This window comes from Blennius ocellaris (assembly GCF_963422515.1).
Source record: "Blennius ocellaris genome assembly, chromosome: 3".
NCBI classification, from domain to species: Eukaryota; Metazoa; Chordata; class Actinopteri; order Blenniiformes; family Blenniidae; genus Blennius; species Blennius ocellaris.
In genome coordinates, this window is record NC_137652.1 from 2,810,490 (window position 1) to 2,826,950 (window position 16,461).

The following is a 16,461-nucleotide window of genomic DNA, read 5'->3' on the forward strand; positions in this document are numbered from 1 at the left end:
ACTGCATTTCCTTTAAAGTGCCATACAGTTTGTGGTATTTGAACATCAGCTGCTGCTCACATCTGGTGGCCGGAGGAGGTCACCAGTTAACAGGGGCGCTCGTTAAAGCGAAAACACCGGCCAGCGAAGCACATCTTGACGATAAAGCGCGATGGTAACGATCCACATTTTGTACTGATGATGATTTGAGCTCATACAGTCTAACGGACGATTCCTTGCGCAGACGGGGGAACAGCTCCGGTGACTCCGCCCACTGGCACTACACTGTATCGACGCTAGCAGAGATGGCGCCAGGGGAAAATTAGAGGAGGAAGATGCTCTGTAATCCGGATGTTCGATGTGGTGTTGACGTCGAGCTCGACTGTGTGCCTTTAGCGGTGAGACGCTCGCGGTTTGACGCGACGCTAACGGCGCTAACAGGCACCGAGACGGCGGCTCTGCCGACGCCACGATCATCCCCCGGCTCACAGTAGAGCCTGCAGAGTGTTTCTGCATCGCGGAGCTTTGTGGGGATTTCTGAGATAAATCTGCAGTTCAGATTAAATCCACAGGGGGTCTTCAGGAGCTCGGGAGCAGATCCATCACCGGGCGTTACGCAACGGCTTCACCCTCAATCTGCAGACACGAGCAGCGTCAACAATTTTAAATCTGTTATTAAAAGCAAGGCTTCGGTGTGTGAGTGTGTGTGTGTGTGTGTGTGTGTGTGTGTGTGTTTCCTCGTAGAACCTGGGAATGGGAAATGTTTTCTCATTGAGCCTAATGAGGCTGAACTGTGTGTCGGAGCACATAAACAGTTTTCAGGCCAGTACTGGACGTATGTATGGATGTATGGACGTATGTATGGACGGATGTATGGCAAGTGAGCAATCCTGAGGAGACGAGGCGTCCCCAGGGACCGACTCGGCCTGCAGGGGGTGGAAATGTTCCCCCGACCGGCTAACGATGTTAGCGTAAGCGCTGCGGCCTTCAGGCTAGCAGCAGGTGGAGCCGTCGGATTCGCATTCAGCACATGACTGCTAAACTTTTCCGTTAAATCTTTACATCTGCTGATGCAGACGAGCAGCGTCAAGCTCTTGTAATTTGACCCAGCCGTCATTTCTGAAAGTTGTTGGTTTCAGATCAAAAGGGCGGAAGTTTAATCTTTCAAGAAGCTTTCGGGTGAGTTTTGTCCTCAGAGGAGTCACTTCAAGGTGTGTGTGTGTGTGTGTGTGGGGGGGGGGGGGGGCTTCAATATTAAACAAACCTCCATTCGGGAGATGAACATTTGACACTTCTGGGAAAAAAAAAAAGGTTTTGAACTGAAATCTACATGAAAACCAGAACTGTTAGTTGAATTCATAACTGCTGAGGCAAACAAAAACCCAGAACTGCATTAATGATGGTCTTTGTGAATTCCCACCGAGACATAATTGCTCCTTCTGTTCATTAAAGCACGACGGAGATCAATGAGTTTGTTGTGTTAAACTGAGAAATCCTGAAAGTCCAGACCGGGGGGGGGGATGAACGTCCAGGAGGTTTATACGCCACGAGAAACGAGAGCAGGTGGAGCCACGTGGCGAGCCGAGTCCCCGAAGAGACGCTAAACCTGAATCCAGAAGCAAGAATCTGGAGTCCACAGCCAGCGGAGCAGCTGAGCAACACACACACACACACACACACAATTCATTTAAGTTGAAATGCAAATATTTTGTGACGGCCATCATTCTGCTTCTCTACTGCAGAAAAAAAGACAAAATGTGCAGATTCGCAAATGAACTGAGAGCCGTCATGTGAAGGAACATTCCGAAGGTGAAAGTGACGCCATTTGACCTTCGGTCTCATTCAGATTTTTAAACAGACTTTAAAGACGTCTGTAAAAGTTTCCTCCTTCGAGTCTGTTCACTCTTTTCTTTATTCACTGGTTTAAAAAGTATTATTATTACTAATCTCATTTAGCGACGCCTTGCAAAACACGTCACGTCGAACATCAATAAAGATCGTTTTATGTTAAATGAGAGACGGAGTCAGAGTATTTTCTTAAAGTTTCCTCTTCAGGAGCTCTGAGCGTCGTCGTGGCGTAAACAGGGACTTAGCTAGCGAAGAATCGGCAGTGTCTTTACAGCACCGGTCCAGATCTCAGTCGCCTCACACGGGGCACCAGTCGGCTCTCAGCCGGTTGAAAAAGATCTAATAAGCACTGTGTGGAAAAACTCAAATAAACCGTAATTAGACGCCGTCTGCTATCTTCAGCAGACGTGGAAACTGATCTCTGCTTCGCCATGAAGGTTGAAATTTAACTCATTTACATGAAGTCCCCTTTTAAAGGCGATCTTCCCAGAGACGAGGCCCAACAGCTCACCACAGCGGTGCGGAGTGTTCTCCAGAGCTGCCGGTGGTGTTGAATCCACCCTGCTCTCCTCCACCTCTCACCCCGCCACCGCAGCGGCGGGGAAACCCCTGCAAGACGGCGCTCCATCAGTAATGATTTTCTGCTCAGCCGAGCGGCGACGAGTCCGCATGCAGCGCTCCGCCCCGGCTGAGCGAACTCCGTCACCCCACCTTCAGAGCACCTTATTAAAGTTTGAGAGAAGAAGGTACGCCCCCCGTCCCTGCCTCTTCTCCTGCGCCGCCTGAATCCAGGCAGCTCCACGAGACTTTATTTGAAGGACGATAAGCAAACAGCGGCGACGGAGCAGTGATATGAGGAAAGAGAACCGAGGGGGGCGGGGGGGGGGGGGGGGGGTGGGAGTTCAGGGTCGGGTTATTACTGAAACTAAAGCACCTGCGATTCAATTCAACACCGACGATTCGGCTCGGAGTTCACTCTAACAATATTCCCTCAACCTGTTGGGGGGCGCGAGTCGTCACGAGGGGGTTCCGGAGCGCCGCCTGGTCCACGACCCCGTTTACAGAATGTTTTCTGTGAAAACATCTCTCATTCCAGGAGAGAGAGAGGGACGAGTGATTCTCATGAACCTTTAATGTCCCAGTCATTTTCTCTCAAAACACAATTTGATCAGATACGATCTATATTTTCTATAAAGAGAATGAAATATACCGTTCATTCCAATAGTCATCTTTTATCATTTCATAATCATTTTCATACTTTAACAAATTCTAAGGTCTGAAATGTGTTCGGATCAATTCATCACTTAAGTAGAAATGTTTATATTCATGATCAAACGTGATATTTACAGTGTTTAATAGGAGAGAGCATCGTTACTATCTGCAGTTCATAATTCCTAATTACTGTAACCCGATTACTTTGGCCTGTAATCTCTGCAAGTAGTGCCTTTAAACTGAGCGAAAACTCCCATGATGCATCACTGCAGCAGAATATTCCAGTGACTCTTCATGAAAAATGACAAAAATGACATTTGTGTCAGTCGGAGAGCGTTCGCAGGACGAACGCTGAATCCGGCTGAACGACTCGTCTGGAATCCCGACGAGTCGAGCCGCCGCTCGTCGACGCCGCCTCAGGAACGGCGAGCGGCGGGGCGAACGACACGAGAGCGAGTCCTGAAGGACGGAGCTTTTTATTATCCATCTACCTTTATTAAGAGGAACGGGGTTTTTTTTTTTTTTTCTTTCTTTCCTGGAGTCAAACGATCAAGTCGCCGGAAATATCAGAGGAAGACACTTAAATAAAAAGAGTTTTCCCTCCGAGCTTCAACTCCTCCACCCGTCAGAACAGTGGCGGCTGGTGGAGTTGTCAATAATAATGAGGGAACGCTGAAGGTCACGACGGGACGCCTCGACATTTTCCGGAGCGGAAGAAAACATTAGTTGAAGCCGACGACTCGTCCCGGAGGCGGAGCGACTTCTAGACACCGATTCAGAGCCGATTCAGTCGTCGTGATGCGGCGAGCGGCGCCGAGAGCTCCGGTTTACGCTCCGCTGGGGACCCTGAACGCACCGCGAGGAGACTGAACGTCGGCTTCTCGCCCCGGTTCCTGCCAGAGTCGATCTCTTTACGACTAAACTTTAAAAAAAAAAACTTTCATTCTCATTCTCGGTCGGTTGGAGTATTTTTTTTTAAAAAGAATTACTGGAATAAATGGGTATTTTTCTGGGCAGATTCAAGTGAAGCGGCTCAAACAGCTGGAACACATCAGAGTGCAGGAGACCAAGGAAACACCGACGGCAGCGGAGAGACAGAACTTCACTTTGAATGTTTGAAGTGTTTTGTCGCTCAAAATTCATGTTATTTAGTTAAAAAGAGGAAAAAAAAAAAAAAAGTATTTTGGTGGTAAAGACTGAATTGAACCGATTTCTCCTTTTGGATTAGAAATTAAACTCAAAACCAGAAATTAAAACATGATCAGCCTCCCAACACACTCCAGAGCAGTGTGTGTGTGTGTGTGTGTGTGTGTGTGTGTGTGTGTGTGTGTGTGTGTGTGTGTGTGTGTGTGTGTGTGTGTGTGAGAGCACAGGCAGCTGATCGGAGGTGATGCAACCACCTTTGCTGGGATGTGCAAGCTTGACACACACACACACACACACACACACACACACACACACACACACACACACACACACACACACACACACACACACACACACACACACACACACACACACACACACACACACACACACACACACACACTTTAATTGCAGGAGCGGACAGCTCTGCGTGATGCGTTCAGGGGCGTTACGTAACTCCGCCCTCTGACAAGTTAACGAGCTGCGGACGAGGGAGGGGACAGGGGAGGAGGATGAGGGAGAGGACAGGAGGAGGAGGAGGAGGGAGAGGACAGGAGGAGAAGGAGGAGGGCGAGGGAGAGGACAGGAGGAGGAGGAGGAGGGAGAGGACAGGAGGAGAAGGAGGAGGACGAGGGAGGGGACAGGAGGAGGAGGAGGAGGAGGAGGGAGAGGACAGGAGGAGAAGGAGGAGGGCGAGGGAGGGGACAGGAGGAGGAGGACGAGGGAGGGGACAGGAGGAGGAGGACGAGGGAGAGGACAGGAGGAGGAGGAGGGTGAGGGAGGGGACAGGAGGAGGAGGACGAGGGAGAGGACAGGAGGAGGAGGAGGACGAGGGAGGGGACAGGAGGAGGAGGACGAGGGAGGGGACAGGAGGAGGAGGAGGGAGAGGACAGGAGGAGAAGGAGGACGAGGGAGGGGACAGGAGGAGGAGGACGAGGGAGAGGACAGGAGGAGGAGGAGGACGATGGAGGGGACAGGAGGAGGAGGACGAGGGAGAGGACAGGAGGAGGAGGAGGACGAGGGAGGGGACAGGAGGAGGAGGATGAGGGAGGGGACAGGAGGAGGAGGAGGGAGAGGACAGGAGGAGAAGGAGGAGGACGAGGGAGGGGGACAGGAGGAGGAGGACGAGGGAGAGGACAGGAGGAGGAGGAGGACGATGGAGGGGACAGGAGGAGGAGGACGAGGGAGAGGACAGGAGGAGGAGGAGGACGAGGGAGGGGACAGGAGGAGGAGGACGAGGGAGGGGGCAGGAGGAGGAGGACGAGGGAGAGGACAGGAGGAGGAGGGAGGGGACAGGAGGAGGAGGAGGACGATGGAGGGGACAGGAGGAGGAGGACGGCTCCTACCAGCGGAGGGCGATCTTGATGGGCGTGGTGAGGCAGGAGGTGAAGAGGTCGGCCGGCAGGTCGGGGTTCATGGGCAGCAGCTCGCTGGCCTCGCAGGCCGCCAGCTGGATGCAGTTCTTCATGGACGGAGGCAGGCGGCATCTGGGCCAGAGGGTGGCTGGGGTTGATGGCAGCAACCTGACGGGGGACAGACACACGGCGTCTTCAGAGGCGAAAAGGTCCACAGCTCTACAGCCAATAATAGCAAGGTTTTGACAACGCAATTAAAATGAAAAGTGAATTGTAGTGTCCTTGATAAGTATATATTATAAACACAAATACGTCGGGGGGGGGGGGGGGGGGGGGGGGGGGGGGGGAATGTCATTACGGTAAATATGTGACTGTAAACTAAATCCAGACTCAACTAATCAATCGCGTCAGATTTGAATCCGATCAGCCTCAATTCACTTGGAATCCCATAAACCGTTTCTGTTTGAGTTCGTCTGTCGAACAAAAGGCCCGGAGGCCAGAACCTGGTCCAACCAGCGGCGCCGCCGCCCTCAGAGTGATCCTGGTTTCTTCACGCTACAACCCAACAGCCTGATCCGCAGCGTGAAAGCCGCGGCGTAACGTAAATATTTAATTAGATCTGAGCTCGTCGGAATGTTGAGTTTCTGCCTTTAAGGAGCTGCAGGCGTTAATCCGACTCTTCCCTTCATCATCAGTCACAGCGCTTTGCAGAGAAATTAAAGAAATGTAGGAATCATTTACAAAGAAATAAAATGTATCGATAAAAGAAATAGGCTACAGCTTTAAAAGAGATGAAAGACATGAAAGAAATACATCTAGAATGTGACTCTTGATCTCCAGATCACTTTGGGACCACGACGAACAAAACTCGAACCTTCACCAGCGTCTTGATCTTGATTAACCCGACGTTTAATCTCATTTTTGGAATCTTGTGCGTTTGTAAACTCTTAACAGTGACGGACGAACAGGAAGTCGCTGAATCAGCAGACCAGTCGGTCAAACTGGGGTTTTTGAACGAGAGCGGCTGGATTATGGAGTAAAAAAAATCATAATCCGGATTATTTTGGGGAAATATTTAACTCACGATTATGTTTTTGAATTAGGAACAGCATTTATTGAACATGTTTTAAAAAAAACAACTCTCCTGTTAAATATATAAAAATAACCTGTTGTACTGCACTCAATGTTTTGAAAACGAGAAGTAAATAAAATACAATAAGAGATAGAGATACTTTAACATATGTACTTTGATAACTTGTTCAAAATAAAAGCTTGGAGGTGTAGAGGTCGTCTGGAGCCGAACTCGCCGTCGCCGTTAAAAAAGCTACGAGACGATTCAGAACAACCGTTCAGTCTGAAAGAGAAACCGAGTTCAAACTCAAAACGCCACAAACAAGTGAGATCTTTTGTTTTGTCTTGCGGAACCCAGAGAAAGTAAACACGGCGCCGCAACACGGAGCGTTGTTGTGCTCAGCTGCTGCACAGCTGGAGGAGCAGAGAGCGTCTGACGCAAGTCGGGGGCAAACCTGCAACACCTGGGGCGAGTTCTGGGGCGAGAGAGAGCGAGAGAGAGAGAGGGAGAGAGAGAGGGAGAGAGAGAGCGAGAGACCCAGAGAGAGAGAGAGAGAGAGAGCGGGAGAGAGAGAGGGACAGAGAGAGAGAGAGAGATGAGAGAGAGGGAGTGAGAGAGAGAGCGAGAGAGAGAGAGAGAGAGAGAGAGAGAGAGAGAGAGGGAGAGAGAGGGACAGAGAGAGAGACAGAGAGAGAGAGAGACAGAGACACAGAGAGAGAGAGAGAGAGAGAGACAGAGAGAGAGAGGGACAGAGAGAGAGACAGAGAGAGAGAGAGACAGAGAGAGAGAGGGACAGAGAGAGAGACAGAGACACCGAGAGAGAGAGAGAGGGAGTGAGAGACCGAGAGAGAGAGACAGAGAGAGAGAGAGACAGAGAGAGAGAGGGACAGAGAGAGAGACAGAGAGACAGAGACACAGAGAGAGAGAGAGAGAGGGAGTGAGAGACCGAGAGAGAGAGACAGAGAGAGAGACAGAGACACAGAGAGAGGGAGAGAGAGGGGGAGACAGAGAGACAGAGACAGAGAGACAGAGACAGAGAGAGACAGAGAGACAGAGAGAGAGAGAGAGAGAGAGAGAGAGAGAGAGACAGAGAGAGAGAGAGAGAGAGAGAGAGAACCGCCGTTCTGCACCCGGAGGGCGAGTCGTGTCAATTAGACCGCGAGACGAAAAACGCACGGAAAACAAGGGATGAACAGGAGGCTGGAGAGCAAAAACAAACTTAAAAAAAAAAAAAAAACAACAAACCAAACAATAAAGGTGTAGATTTGAGTGGATGATTGGATGAAGGAGTTGGACTCATCAGGAATGTGTGATGAGGCGCTGTGGGTTTCTCTAATGCGCCTCTGCTGCTGTACAAACTGATCTCCGGCTCCAATAACTCATTAGCCGACTCCGTAATGAGGACGGAGGGAAAAGAAAAGGAAAAAAGAAAAACGAGGGGGGGAGGGGGGGGGGGAGGGGGGGCTCAGATCTCAGATCTCAGCGTGAGAACGTAGGTATTTACAGTAGCGCGCTATAAGCAGCTCTGCACACACGAATAAATTACAATATCAAAAAAAACAACAACACAGAAGCTCCGTCTTAATGAACGGAGGAGCGTCGGCCTCCGCCTTCTTTCTCCCAAACGCCGCGAGGCGTCGAGTGGGTGACCGAGTGCTTCTGATGGATCCGTGCCAAACGCCACCGCCACTCCTCCACCGCCACTCCTCCACCGCCACTCCTCTGCTCGCCGCCTAGCGAGGGAACGTCGGCGCAGACAAACGCTTCACAAACAAAGCGCTGCTTTTCTTTATTTATTCATTCTTTTTTTTTTAAAAAGCTTCGCTGCGTCAACCGCCGTCTCCTGGCCACTAATCCCCGACAGTAAATATCACAACACCGCGAGCAGGAGCTGATTAATGCCAAGCAGCCACTGTAATTATTACATTAGCATATTGTAATCTCACAAATTACCATGAAAATCACTGTGACGGCTTCTTTTCTCTCTCTCGGCGTGACGCCGGGGGCCGGGGGGGCCGGGGGGGTCTGTTCTAGTCCTGTTCTCTAACGGGACGCCAGGGGGGCCGGGGGGGGTCTGTTCTAGTCCTGTTCTCTAACGGGACGCCGGGGGGGCCGGGGGGGTCTGTTCTAGTCCTGTTTTCTAACGGGACGCCGGGGGGGGCCGGGGGGGTCTGTTCTAGTCCTGTTCTCTAACGGGACGCCGGGGGGGCCGGGGGGGTCTGTTCTAGTCCTGTTCTCTAACGGGACGCCGGGGGGGCCGGGGGGGTCTGTTCTAGTCCTGTTCTCTAACGGGACGCTAATTGATGAGGATTTCAGACATGAGGTGACGGAGGTGCACACAGACAGGAAGTGACGGAGATGCACACGGACCGGGGCGGCCATGTTGGAGACAGGAAGTGACGGAGGTGCACACAGACTGGAAGTGACGGAGGTGCACACAGACTGGAAGTGACGGAGGTGCACACAGACAGGAAGTGACGGAGGTGCACACAGACAGGAAGTGACGGAGGTGCACACCGACTGGGGCGGCCATGTTGGAGACAGGAAGTGACGGAGGTGTACACAGACAGGAAGTGACGGAGGTGCCCACAGACTGGAAGTGACAGAGGTGCACACAGACAGGAAGTGACGGAGGTGCACACAGACAGGAAGTGACGGAGGTGCACACAGACAGGAAGTGACGGAGGTGTACACAGACAGGAAGTGACGGAGGTGCCCACAGACTGGAAGTGACAGAGGTGCACACAGACAGGAAGTGACGGAGGTGCACACAGATAGGAAGTGACGGAGGTGCACACAGACTGGGGCGGCCATGTTGGAGACAGGAAGTGACGGAGGTGCACACAGACCGGGGCGGCCATGTTGGAGACAGGAAGTGACGGAGGTGCACACAGACTGGAAGTGACGGAGGTGCACACAGACTGGGGCGGCCATGTTGGAGACAGGAAGTGACGGAGGTGCACACGGACCGGGGCGGCCATGTTGGAGACAGGAAGTGACGGAGGTGCACACAGACTGGAAGTGACGGAGGTGCACACAGACCGGGGCGGCCATGTTGGAGACAGGAAGTGACGCCGGTGCACACGGACTGGGGCGGCCATGTTGGAGACAGGAAGTGACGGAGGTGCACACAGACCGGGGCGGCCATGTTGGAGACAGGAAGTGACACAGAATCTAGGAGGTTCAGCTCTACGCCCCATCAGCCATAACATTAAGAACACCCACCGCCTCCGTCACGTTATACGAGTGCAGCAGCTCCGTGCGTACATAAATACAGATATAAAGATGCTTTTCAGACGAACGTGACAGAAAACGTTGGACGTGAGGACGAGGAGCAGGAGGAGCTTCAGGCCAGAGTCTCTGAATCTAAACCAGCTGAAAGGAGACAAACTGAGCCGTTCATGATTTGGTCTCTGGAATTAAACAACAGAATCGCCGTCTGCATGAACCAACCAATCAGCATCCAGCTTTACATCCCGTGACACGTTCAGAACATCAAACGCACCTCTGCTCGCGCCAGAACGACTGTGACGACGGAGAAGTGCTGCACAATAAAACAATACGATTCTCTCTCAGACCATAAACGCTGGATAAAAGTCAAAGGGAAACTTCGATCATTATATCAACGAGATATGAAACCAATATGAATAAAATAGTGATATAGAATATGGTGAATGTCAAAATATATATATTTACCCCCCCCCCCCTCCTCCCCCTCCCCCCCCACTTCCTCTTGAGCTCTGCAAAACGCTCATACAGTCAAGAAATATATGAATTTCCAGCCCCGAGAATAAATTATTGATGGAGACGATATAAAAAGTTTTAATGCCAGCATCCCGGAAACACACACACACACACACACACACACACACACACACACACACACACACACACCTGTGTGAGCTGCAGTGATTTTCAGAAACACACACGCGTGTTCTTCCGCTCTGCAGCTCTGCAATGTAGCCAACGCAGGACGTGATGAGACATTTAAGAGGAAGCAGGTGGCGATATAATAGAACCACACACACACACACACACACACACACACACACACACACACACACACACACACACACACACACACACACACACACACACACACACACACACACACACACACACACACACACACACACACACACAATCAGGTGTGTAGTTCTGTGTGCGTCCACCGGGGGCCTCACCATGTGCGTGTCTGATGTGTTCTCAGGAGTGCGTGGGCGCGATGCGGTGGACCCCCCCTCCACCCCCCCCCCCCCCCCCGGATCGCCTCCTGCATGATTAAAGAGCCCGGCTCTTCATCTTCCATCACACCTCACGTCACACTGAGTGGGCGAGGAGCCGACGCACCCGGGCGGAAAACGCAAATTGCTTATAGATGTCATGCGACTTCTCTTTTGCACTGAACCCCCCCCCCCCCTCCCCCGCCTTGCCCCTCCCCCGCCCCCCCCGCACAGGTAAGCCCCGGAGTTCCGACCTGTGGATGAGGCACCAGAACGTTTTCGTTCCCTGCGACCAAAAAGGAAATTCAGGTTTTCCATTTCTAATCTGGCCTCAGAAACACAGAATCTCCCAGATTACAACCAGATTCCCGTCACAGCGCCCCCACAGGCCTGGCGTATGAACTACACGCCTCAAGGCCTCGTGTTTCGTCGGCTGGATGGAATTTTGTGGGGGAAAAACATCATTTTGGGTGGTGTTGATGGCGGAGCCTGAGACTGGAGGAGAAGCTCCAGACAACCGACACATAACAACCGACAAATAACAACTGACAAAAACCAACCGACACATAACAACCGACAAAAACCAACCGACAAATAACAACCGACAAAAACCAACCGACAAATACCAACCGACAAACAACAACCGACAAATACCAACCGACAAACAACAACCGACAAAAACCAACCGACAAATACCAACCGACAAATAACAACCGACAAAAACCAACCGACAAACAACAACCGACAAATACCAACCGACAAAAACCAACCGACAAAAACCAACCGACAAATAACAACCGACAAAGACCAACCGACAAATACCAACCCACAAAAACCAACCGACAAATAACAACCGACAAACAACAACTGACAAATAACAACCGACAAATAACAACCGACAAATAACATCCGACAAATACCAACCGACAAATACCAACCGACAAATACCATCTGACAAATACCAACCGACAAATAACAACCGACAAATACCAACCGACAAACAACAACCGACAAAAACCAACCGACAAACACCAAACGACAAAAAACCGACAAAAACCAACCGACAAACAACAACCGACAAATACCAACCGACAAATACCAACCGACAAATACCAACCGACAAAAACCAACCGACAAATACCAACCGACAAATAACAACCGACAAAAACCAACCGACAAACAACAACCGACAAATACCAACCGACAAAAACCAACCGACAAATAACAACCGACAAAGACCAACCGACAAATACCAACCCACAAAAACCAACCGACAAATAACAACCGACAAACAACAACTGACAAATAACAACCGACAAAAACCAACCGACAAATAACAACCGACAAAAACCAACCGACAAACAACAACCGACAAATACCAACCGACAAAAACCAACCGACAAATAACAACCGACAAAGACCAACCGACAAATACCAACCCACAAAAACCAACCGACAAACAACAACTGACAAATAACAACCGACAAATAACAACCGACAAATAACATCCGACAAATACCAACCGACAAATACCAACCGACAAATACCATCTGACAAATACCAACCGACAAATAACAACCGACAAATACCAACCGACAAACAACAACCGACAAAAACCAACCGACAAACACCAAACGACAAAAAACCGACAAAAACCAACCGACAAACAACAACCGACAAATACCAACCGACAAATACCAACCGACAAATACCAACCGACAAAAACCAACCGACAAATACCAACCGACAAATACCATCCGACAAACAACAACCGACAAATAACATCCGACAAATAACAACCGACAAACAACAACCGACAAATAACATCCGACAAATACCAACCGACAAATACCATCCGACAAACAACAACCGACAAAGAACAACCGACAAATACCATCCGACAAAAACCAACCGACAAAAACCAACCGACAAATAACAACCGACAAATAACAACCGACAAACAACAACCGACAAATAACAACCGACAAATACCATCCGACAAATACCAACCGACAAAAACCAACCGACAAATAACAACCGACAAATAACAACCGACAAAAAAAAAACTGACAAATAACAACCGACAAATAACAACCGACAAATAACAACCGACAAACAAAACTGACAAACAACAACCGACAAATACCAACCAACAAATAACAACCGACAAACAACAACCGACAAATACCATCCGACAAAAACCAACCGACAAATACCAACCGACAAAAACCAACCGACAAAAACCAACCGACAAACAACAACTGACAAAAACCAACCGACAAATACCAACCGACAAAAACCAACCGACAAATAACAACCGACAAATAACAACCGACAAAAACCAACTGACAAATAACAACCGACAAATAACAACCGACAAACAACAACCGACAAATAACAACAGACAAATAACAACCGACAAACAAAACCGACAAACAACAACCGACAAATAACAACCGACAAATACCATCCGACAAATACCAACCGACAAAAACCAACCGACAAATAACAACCGACAAAAAAAACAACAGACAAATAACAACCGACAAATAACAACCGACAAATAACAACCGACAAATAACAACCGACAAATAACAACCGACAAACAAAACTGACAAACAACAACCGACAAATACCAACCAACAAATAACAACCGACAAACAACAACCGACAAATACCATCCGACAAAAACCAACCGACAAATACCAACCGACAAAAACCAACCGACAAAAACCAACCGACAAACAACAACTGACAAAAACCAACCGACAAATACCAACCGACAAAAACCAACCGACAAATAACTGACAAATAACAACCGACAAAAACCAACTGACAAATAACAACCGACAAAAACCAACTGACAAAAACCAACCGACAAATAACTGACAAATAACAACCGACAAAAACCAACTGACAAATAACAACCGACAAACACCAACCGACAGACTGACGCGTCCATGTGTGTGCAGCTGTGGGGGACGCCGGTGGGGGGGAGGGGGGGGGGCCGGGGGGGTTCCGCCACTCGGTGACCCTACAAACCATTGAAACATGCCGTTTCCTCCAAAAACGCTCAGTAGCGGCTCAGTTGGTGTGACGCGGCTTTATAAACTGCTGACGCGGGGAATTGTGGGAGGACGGATCATCCTGCACTGGAAACTGTCACAAAACTAAAGAATTTCTCAAGTTTGTGGAAATCAGCTTTTCCCTCCGTTTCCAGTCAGACACGACTTGATGAATATTTCTGCTTTTGTTCATCAGTTACTTTCTACCTATTTAGTTTTCAGTTTTCTGTTCAGACTCAGTTTGTGGTTTTTCTTTACAAGAACGTGTGAAGAGAGTTTTCTTGCTGAGCCGACCGACTGGTTGGACTTCCTACCAAACAGCGAAGGTTCAGACCGACAGAAGAAACACACTTGAGGTTTTCCTCCTGCGGCCAGAAGGAAACGTGACGGAGGTTCTGTGATGACGGTGGGATGGAGCCGGAGACACTCTGGTGACGGCTGCTGTCAAACGCCGAGGCGACTCAGCAGTTTCCCTTCGCCTGGTTTCAGCGGGTGACTGCAGCAGCGCTTCTTTTCTCTGCTCTCGCTCCGCTATGCACTGTAAACCTCCACCCCCCACCCCTCCACCTCCCCCCCGTCCCTCCCAGCTAATCTACAGTCTGGATGAAACTCCCCCATGAATAATTGAGATGAATGACAGCAGCATCTCGTTAGGAATTCACAGAAACACGCAGCCGAGAGTGAGAGGGAAGAAAACGTAATAAAAAGATGAAGCGGTGAGGGTGGGGGTGGGGTGGAGGTGAGGGTAGGGTGGAGGTGGGGGTGGGGGTGGAGGTGAGGGTGGGGTGGAGGTGGGGGTGGGGGGTGGAGGTGAGGGTAGGGTGGAGGTTGGGGTGGGGGTGGAGGTGAGGGTGGGGGTGAGGGTAGGGTGGAGGTGAGGGTGGGGGTGGGGGGTGGAGGTGAGGGTAGGGTGGGGTGGGGGTGAGGGTAGGGTGGGGGTGGGGTGGAGGTGGGGATGGGGGTGGAGGTGAAGGTAGGGTGGAGGTGGGGTGGAGGTGAGGGTAGGGTGGAGGTGAGGGTGGGGGTGAGGGTGGAGGTGAGGGTAGGGTGGAGGTGGAGGTGTGGTGGAGGTGAGGGTGGGGGTGAAGGTGGATGTTAGGGTGGGGGTGAGGGTGGGGTTGGAGGTGAGGGTTTGGGTGGGGGTGGGGTTGGAGGTGAGGGTGGAGGTGAGGCTGGTGGTGGGGGTGAAGGTTGTGTTGGAGGTGAGGGTGGAGGTGGAGGTGAGGGTGGGGGTGGAGCTGAGGGTGGAGGTGGGGGTGGGGTGGAGGTGGAGGTGGGGATGAGGGTGGAGGTGGGGGTGGGGGTGTTGTCACATCTGCCAACAGCTGGATGTTGGACCATGACTCAGCAGGAGGCGACACCATCACGTCTCTTTATTAACGCTGCAGATCAACCGGCGTTCGCGTGAATCAACGCTTCAACGCTAGTAAGTCTTAAACGCCGTCATCACCTGACGGCGTTTTCATGACTCATCGAATCCTCGTCAGCAGTTTCCCCCTGAAGGCGTCGCTTCACAAACAACATGAACACCAAGTCGCTGCTCGTGACGGATTATTACCAGAACTGAACTCATCAGTTACTATGTCTCTGAACTCTGGCTGGCTGGAGGACAAGCCTCCTGCACTCACCTCACCACCTCAACCTCACCTCACCTCACCTCAACCTCACCACCTCACCTCAACCTCACCACCTCACCTCAACCTCACCTCACCTCACCTCAACCTCACCTCACCACCTCAACCTCACCTCACCTCAACCTCACCACCTCACCTCAACCTCACCTCACCCCCTCAACCTCACCCTCACAACCTCACCTCACCCTACCTCACCTCACCGTCACCTCAACCTCACCTCAACCTCACCTCTACTCACCTTCACCTCACCTCACCTCACCTCACCTCCAGATCACAGAGTCACAGCAGCAGTGCAATAATCACGCTGTGCTCATAATTAAGAAAAGCCTGAACGCCCCGCCGGCCGGCTCTGCCGTGACCTCTGCCGTGACCTCTGCTGTAAACCTCTGCCGTGACCTCTGCCGTGACCTCTGCCGTGACCCCTGCCCCCCGGGGCGAAGCGTGTGCGGCGGCCCACCTCCAGCTCCTGCTCCCTCTGCAGGGCGAACTGCTTGAAGGACTTGACGATGATGCCGGCGTTGGAGCAGTCGTACACGAAGATGGACGGGCTCCCCATCCACGTCTGCAGGTCGTAGATGGACAGCGGGATGTACTGCGTGTAGTTCTGCAAACAGAGCAGAGGCGGAGCCTGTAAGTCACTTTAACGGACCGGCGTTTAATTATTGTTAATTATCGTCTGTTTGGCGGCGACGAGGCAAACTGGAAATGAAGAGGATTAGAACGAGAGGGACAGAAATATGAGAGTTGAGGGAAGCAGAGAGCAGCCGGGACTTTAAATCAAGTTACTACTGAGCTACGACATAGCTACTAGACCAGGTGGGGGGGGGGGGGGGGCGGAGCTAAGAGGGGGCGGGGCCTGCAGGTAAGGCCTTCATAGTGACGACACAGTAACCTGGAACAAAAACACACTGAAAATCTGAGAAGTTG

General features: G+C 50.9%; 1 protein-coding gene across 1 annotated transcript in view; it reads right to left on the bottom strand.

Annotated features, from left to right (window-relative positions):
- rptor (regulatory associated protein of MTOR, complex 1) overlaps positions 1 to 16,461 on the bottom strand; it is a 153,870-nt gene that overhangs the window by 69,045 nt on the left and 68,364 nt on the right. Inside the window, 3 exon segments of the mRNA XM_080520290.1 lie at positions 5,532 to 5,665; positions 5,667 to 5,708; positions 15,992 to 16,138. Coding sequence (XP_080376416.1) covers positions 5,532 to 5,665; positions 5,667 to 5,708; positions 15,992 to 16,138 — 323 coding nt within the window.